Genomic DNA, 7565 nt, shown 5'->3' on the forward strand with positions numbered 1-7565 from the left:
GTTAATGTATGACTTCTAAATCTTGAATTGTTTGAAGGAAAAAATATTTGATTCTTCTAAAAAAAACTTTAACAACTGACTTAATGAAGTGCTGCTCTCTTGTAGTCTTTTTTGTTGTGAGAAGCAGAGCCTAGGCTTTCAGTAGCAAGGTGGAGTAGAAGTTAACATAGTTTGCCACAATTGATCGATGTTTTTTCTTAAATCCCTGTTTGCTCCCTAGTGATTTGAGATGTCAATTCTACTTCTTGAGTTTTCTGCATGTACTAGTTGGCCCCTGATGCTCAAAGGAAAGGCTTCATATGTTTGTTAATATACTTCATTCCCCACCAACTTACTTGCCTGAGAAATATGCATTGTACATCAAATTGTGTGGGCATGCTCTGTATATACTTGTAAAATTAATCTCCTTTCTGTGATTTGAAGAAGTATTTGTACACATATTATTGCATTTCTTCCTATTGGAGGTTCAACAAATGAGAACTTCGGATTTTCGTGTCCGTCAAACCCTGCTGCAGAGCAACTGCATCTTCAATTCTTGGAACTCATTCCTGCCAGTCATAAACGGTCGTAAAAGTATCAAATATCTCTAGTGTGGGTCGTTCATATTTTATTCGTTGTCATACTTAAATCTTGAACTTTCTACATATCCAATAGCTGGGATACATTATCGTTTTGCAGTCAGAGAGAACCAATTTCCTTTCAAACATGTATAATCGGGGAGGCTTCTTGTAATTTCATCGGCAGGTGTCTCTAGGAAGAAAAGTCTGGCACATGCACTAATTACATATCAACGTTTGGACACAGCTGAATTTTATTTTATTTTTTGAAAACTTAAGGACTTTATGCATTCACATGTACAACCTCTGATCCAATTAAACCGACGCTAGGGTTGTGAAGATCGCGTGTTCGATTAAAACTGGTAGGAGGGAGTAGCAGACAGCAATGTGCATGACTGCACATTTAGACATACAAACTGGTCTGTAATGGGACAACAGTCTTGATCCTGAAAGAACCCGAGCAATTCAACGACCAACATCATGGATATCGTAAGCTTGCTTGGCTTTGTCGATGAACAAGCTTATTGCTCTCTCTTAATATCTTGATTAGTGGAATCATGTAGCTCGCAAAGAATTGAAGCAAGCCATTTTTTCTATCAATTATCTCTTGATATCTTTATCATCTTTATAGACACCTATTTTCACTTATCTTTTACAGAGCATATTCTTCACTAGTTTTGAAATGGTTTTAAGTGAAGCATCAATTATTATTCCTAAAAAGAATATGCTTGAACTAGTTTGATTTCACTAAACTATAAGCATTATTTCTCAACATCGTCCTTGCTCTTAAAGTAGCAAAGCTAATTTTCCACTTAAATATCTCAAATACCACTATTTCCATTAACATTTCTAGAAAAAAATATCTAGAAAAAAAATCGATCTACTTGAGACGAAAGGCTCGAAATGAGGGTGGCTTTGAATTAACGAAGCCATCGAACAGCTAGGTGTTACACCATGAGTTACATCACACACATGCATGCGCGGAGCACACACCGAAACCAACAAAAGAAGACAACACAAAAAGAACGCCAAGACGGAGCGCCAACTTAATCGAGGTTGAGAGGGCCTTGTCTTCTGTTGCACCGGAGCTGCAACGACCATGTCCATGCCATCAAACCTCCACCGCACCATAATTGCGGCCCAACAAGGAACTCGGCGACGGGCCAACAACCTAGACGAACTTGAGGATCCAAAGGAGGGGGAGGGGGGCTTGCAGCGACGTCTCCAAGAGGTGCATGGTGCGAAAACGCGTCATCATCGTTGATAGAGATCGATGTCCTTCAAAGCTTTCACCTAGATCTCAAACACCACCCCTATGGTTTGGGCTAGGACTGGACCAAAAAACACAACATCTCACAATAGCGTTGGGATAAGAACACCATAAGTTGCTATGGCCTTATGCCACCCTAACAAAGCCCCCCAAGGCGCTACGAAGGCCGTCAGCAACCAAAGCACGACCCTGTAAAAGTAGTCGGGCCGACGTTACCAGAGGTCTACGACACCATAGAGAGCACAAAGGATGATCCGCAAGACACTACAAGAGAAGCTTGCCTGAAACGAGGCCACTAAGAGGAGCAGTTTGAGGCGGAGGGATGGAGTCCATCAATTCATACCGAAGAATCAACATTGGGATGCCTTCAACAAGGGTACGACACCTGGAGGTGACAACGACATCGACACTAGCCGAAGCCCTACGCAACTTTCCCGAGATCCATCCCGATCAAAAATCCAGCCACCGTCGCGAGGACGCGGAGCGGACAGAGCATAAATCACTCACGCACCACCAACCCAAGATAAACTATGATCTAGCCCCAACAACATTCACCCGCAGGTTGAACGCAAGAGCTGGCTGGCAAGGCCCGACCAGAATTGGATCCACACGTCACAAACGATGCTAGATTAGCGACACCATGACGGCCACACCATCACCAGCGTGTCAACACCTGCACGGGCGCAACCATGAAGGTCGGAGGGAGAACCACAACTACGAGAGCAGCTGCAACATGGAACAATTTGCATAAACCGGCGAGCACATGCTGGCCCCAGGACCCACTCCCAGCGAGCCAGCAAGGAACTTCGCCCACAACGATGGCACAATATCGCCCACAACGACGCCAAAACATCGCCCACAATGGGGAGAGGGGGTTGGAGGGGGCGGGGTGCTTCGGTCGCCCACCGGAGGGGTGGGGTGGTGGGAGCGAGGGTGTGGGGCAAAGGAGGTGCCTCTCTAGGATTTGCGATCTACTTAAGAAGCAACATATGTTTTAACGGTATTTGCGATCTACTACCTCCGATCCTGTTTAATCGACACGGAGTGTAGGGTCACTGAACATGCACGTAGGTAATGTCACGCGTCAATTGAATAAGATCGGAGGGAGTACATAAGAAGCAACGTTCTAACGTTCTTTTGCAAGTAATAGCAAAGTGGAGGTCTGGAGGATTTGCCATTATTAGTACTACCCTAAATGGAGGAGTAAATAGCTTCGGCAGTTGTTGCTTCTAAAGAAATTATTTTCATAAGAAGTTCTACCAACAAAATCACACCAATCTCTCCTTACTTTTCTGCACCGAATTCCCAATAGTTTATCTCTAGCAAGAGCAAAACATGATTCCGACCTTAAACCATCTAAGAGAGGCCCAAAGGATCAGTTGCAACTTTTTGTTGCATCCGGTTTGACAATAGACAGTGGATCACCATCAAACACGTATTTTGATTCAACATGTCTAGCCCATTGCCTTCCTATAATACTCCCTCCGTCTCACAGAGTTTGTGGCACTGTTTTGATTATTAAAAGGAGTTTGTGGCACCGTCAGTTATAAATGTTTTTACAGAAAACTCCATACCATTTAAATTCTTCCCTGTTTAAGTCCTTTTAATCTGAAATCAAAATCGTGTTTTCTCCCTGTCCGTCCTCCCCTCTCCGTCCGTCCTCCTTGGTCGTCCTCGTCGTCCCTCGCCGACATACGCAGCTCCACCGTCGTCTGATCCCTCGCGTAGGACAGAGGCCCTCTGCCGCTTGTGCTTCCCGGGCCGGTGGGAGCAGAGGAACTCCCGCCTAGCGTACTGCTCCCGCCTAGTGGACTGCCCCCCGCCGTCTCTTTCTCCGAACTCGGCCTTGGGTCCTCCTCCGGCTGCGTTTGCGAGCTTGTCCATCGATGAGCAAAAATAAAAATATCGAAACCTAAAAGTTCGATAAAAAGGGTAATACTTATTTTTATGTTAACAAAGAATGCATCCCTCTCCTCTCCATGTAGGGGTACATGCATTTGCTAAATCCTCGATGATTGGAGCCCGAAGATGCAGCGATAAGAGAGTTTCGTCTAGGACTAGCGACCTGCTGCTACCGAGTCCACTACTGCAAGTCAGCTACCATGACGATGACATGAGCACATGTCAATGAGATACTCGATCTTACGCCGCACACCATGCCCACATTGACATGCGTGACAAGTTCAATGTCGAGGGGGTGGCTCTCTCGCGCGGTGGAACACAATCTCTTTGCATGGTGCATTGTTGGCCTACACACCAACTGTAGCTTTGGATGATTTTACAATATTAATTAATTGGTACATAATCTCTTTATAATATATGTAAATATTTGCCTTTGGCTCTTTATACATGAAAAAGTGGCACAGTAGGGTTGTATCTGCTTTCAAAAAAGTACACAATCTCTTTACTAAAAGTTCTATTGACAGAAGGTCCGTCATTGCTAGCTTTATTAATTTTAAGTAATAGTGTCATTTTTTTTGAACTTTAAGTAATAGTTTCATTGTTTATAAGAATTTGTAATGGGAGGCTATGGGTTCATTGACCGAACCCGGCGAATCAAGAGTGCACGCTACGTAGCGTGCATGTTAGCATTGTCCAGATTCGTCTAGTTTCTTGCATTAAGATTGGTGTTGTAAGTTCTATCGAGTTTCGTCAAGTTTCATCGTGTTTCAGAAAATATGACTCGGATTGAAATGCAACAAGACACGATGAAATTGTGCACGCCTAGATAGCATGCACGCTAGAAGGACATTTCTGGTTGAACTTCTCTCGAGCAAGGCTGAGATTCATTTTTCTTATGAGAAGCTGAGCTACCAAACACCTAACTTTTCAGAAATCCTCGTTGGAATGGGAGTTTCTCTGTTGGTCCGGGCTATGAAACACATTTTTAGTGTATTGTTTCTAATTCCCAATAGTCTACCTCTATCTAGTGGATCGAGGATTAAAATTTATGAGAATTTGTCGAAGACAGAGATATCACCCATTACTTTAGAGAATTATTTTCACTAATTCTCGCAAAAACTCAAAGTAACAAAGCCTTAATAAGGGCATGTACAATGGTGATGACTTAACTCTTTGTAAGCTGTAGTTACACGTGACTTTGGTGATATGAAGGAAAAAGAATAAGAAGAGAGAGTGATGTTGTATGTAAAGTTATAGACAGTCCATAAGTTTCTTATAGACAACTTATAAACGGGTTTTTGTTGTTGTTGTATGGATAGTATCTATAATTTATATCTAAAAATAGACAACTTACAGACATACTTGTATACACTATCTATATCACTACCTATATATATGTATGACATGAGTGGTATTAGACATCGGTTGTCTCAACCAATGTACACGGCCTCTAATTAACTGCACGTATATCGGTTGTTCATGGACACGGTGGCCCGGCCACGCATGCTGTACGGTAGCTGATCCGCTCCCGCCATTCGAGCCGATACGGTACAGGTGTGTAACCAACTGTGTAACCGACGAAATATCCCGGTCCGACATGTACGCGCGAGCGCCAATCCCCGGCGCCCCCTATTTATACACGCACCGGGCGCGCGCGTCCACTCGCTACCTAACTGCCACCCCGATCCACCGATGAGCCCCACGTCGCCTCGGCAGCCCGGCCTCGGCGCCGGCGGGGCGCGCCAGCAGGCCGCCACCCCGATGCCGTTCAAGGTCCGCCGGGACTCCCACCTCATTCACAAGCACGGCTCGTCCGCGTCCACCTCGCCGCCCTCCTCCTCCTCGACCAACTCCTCCGTCTCCTCCTCCCCCGGCGCCGGCAGCCAGCAGCGCCCGGCGCCGAGGCCGAAGCAGCAGCAGCCGGTCATCATCTACACGACCTCCCCCAAGGTGATCCGCACAAGCCCGCGCGACTTCATGTCCATCGTGCAGAAGCTCACCGGCCAGGAGAGCGCCGCGGCCGCCGCCGGATCGGCCGTCACCGGCGGTGCCGCGCAGGACGAGTCCTCCTCCTCGTCCACCGAGAGCTGCGCCAACGCGAACGCTCACGCGGGTGCCGCGCCGGCGCCGCATCCCGGCCACTACATGGCCGACCCGCCGCAGCTGATGCCGCCGCCGGCGTCGATGGATCACGCGCACTTCATGCCGGACATCCCGCTCTTCGCGCCCACCGGCGGCCCGGAGCACCTGCTCTGCGCGTCCAGGGGCGGCCTCTACGGCCACTTCCAGCCGGCGATGGTCGACGGCGGGGCCAACATGCACGACGCCGCCGGGGCGGTGTACTCCTCGTCGATGGTGGAGGCGATGAGGACGACGTTCCCGGATTACCAGTTAACTTAAATCAGCATGCATGGATCCATATCGATCGCGTGCTTGACTTAGGCGATGATCGCTCGGATGCAATAATCGGCTTTTGTTTTCTTCATGTTTTCTCATCATGCTTTATTTCGGGGATATACGTACGTACGTACATGCAGAGACAAGATCGAGAGGTGAAGGATTTACTGTCCTGGCCGGAGCATGTATGCATGCGAGGCCAGCTGAGTTCCAGATCTCCAGGTTAATTATTTTTGCTAGCAAAATAGTAGCAGTAGGTCGCATCGCATGGTGTTCATCATGATTCATGCTTACGTACATGCCCTGTAACTAGTTCCTCTGTTTGATTTCTCAGTTTCCTCGTGCGTGCGTGTCCGATCGAGTTGTGTAGGGGTTTGGTTATACAATTTTCCACTGTGAGTAAATAAGCTATCGGAGAATTCTTTTTTAATCTAAAGTTGGATGATTTGCTCATGGAATGCGTACTCTTTTATGGTGAGAATTATACATTTTGTGTTCACTAATATCAGACGTTTTGGAAAGCTTAACTGGGTGTTGGTATAAACGGGGGGAGTTTTTGTTTCAGGGATATGAACGAAAGCATTTATTTTCAACATTTAAGTTTATGATACTTTGCGCATATACTACGCATGTGTAAAATGAATGATGCGCAGGTAAATGCATCCACAGTGTAGACGAAAAAACACGGGCTACAACCTACAAGGGCTACAAGTCTACAAGAGTGGCACAATAAATTGTAGAATCTGCAATAAGGAAAATACTCGCTATACCGACTCCCGTTAAGCTTTGTAGTCAGGTCACAAAAACTCACAATCGCTAATATGCCATGGTTTCTCTGCCCGGCCTACCACAAATTTTATGCAGAACACGCTTGGAGTTGCTTCGTGTGTGTATGTTCGGAAATCGAAATGGTAGGGACTAGGCAGAGACGAAGAGAAAAGGAAATCCACACGCAGCAAAGCCAAACTGTGTATACATGACTCTAGGACATTTTATCTCTATTAGGACTTATTGAGGTCAGTGGGGGTTCTAGAACAATATGAGTTGGGGTGCCAAGGTTAAAATATTCCTTCTATTAAGCTTCAAACTTAGCCCAAAATAGACCGGATGTTTCACTAGTTTGGAGGTTTGATCACATGTATTTCTCAGTTTACATAGCTTGTTTGCACCTAATATATACTGTCGTCGTGGTGAACAGACAGATGCCATAGGATGGCTTAAGTTGGGGCCGAATGGACGCTCGAGGATTCGGGGGAGGATTTTGGTTATATGGGATGCATTACCGGATGCTATCTAGATGAACTTGGCCTTGGCCAGAGGTAGAAGAAGAAGAACACAAGGACTAACTCACCTCTAGATCTCTCTATTTCACGATCATACAAGGTTACAGGTTTTCTGCTCTCCTCTCGGACGTGCCCGCGTTAGGGTGTGCCCCCTCT

The 7565-nt window shown here is 46.2% G+C and overlaps 1 protein-coding gene across 1 annotated transcript; it reads left to right on the forward strand.

The window, feature by feature from the left end:
- Window positions 1–5421: 5421 nt before the first annotated feature.
- On the forward strand, window positions 5422–6129 carry LOC124647803 (VQ motif-containing protein 20-like). Its single transcript, XM_047187676.1, has 2 exons — window positions 5422–5502; window positions 5617–6129. Exons 1-2 carry the CDS (start codon window positions 5422–5424, stop codon window positions 6127–6129), a joined length of 594 nt encoding a protein of 197 aa, XP_047043632.1.
- Window positions 6130–7565: the final 1436 nt, after the last annotated feature.

The sequence above is a fragment of the Lolium rigidum genome, chromosome 4, assembly GCF_022539505.1.
Source record: "Lolium rigidum isolate FL_2022 chromosome 4, APGP_CSIRO_Lrig_0.1, whole genome shotgun sequence".
NCBI lineage: Eukaryota > Viridiplantae > Streptophyta > Magnoliopsida > Poales > Poaceae > Lolium > Lolium rigidum.

Bases quoted from the DNA above. Each gene is read 5' to 3' on its own strand.
- LOC124647803 (XM_047187676.1), top strand. From the start codon at position 5,422: ATGAGCCCCACGTCGCCTCGGCAGCCCGGCCTCGGCGCCGGCGGGGCG. The intron at 5,503-5,616 runs GTCCGCCGGGAC...GCCGGCAGCCAG, and splicing joins CCACCCCGATGCCGTTCAAG to CAGCGCCCGGCGCCGAGGCC.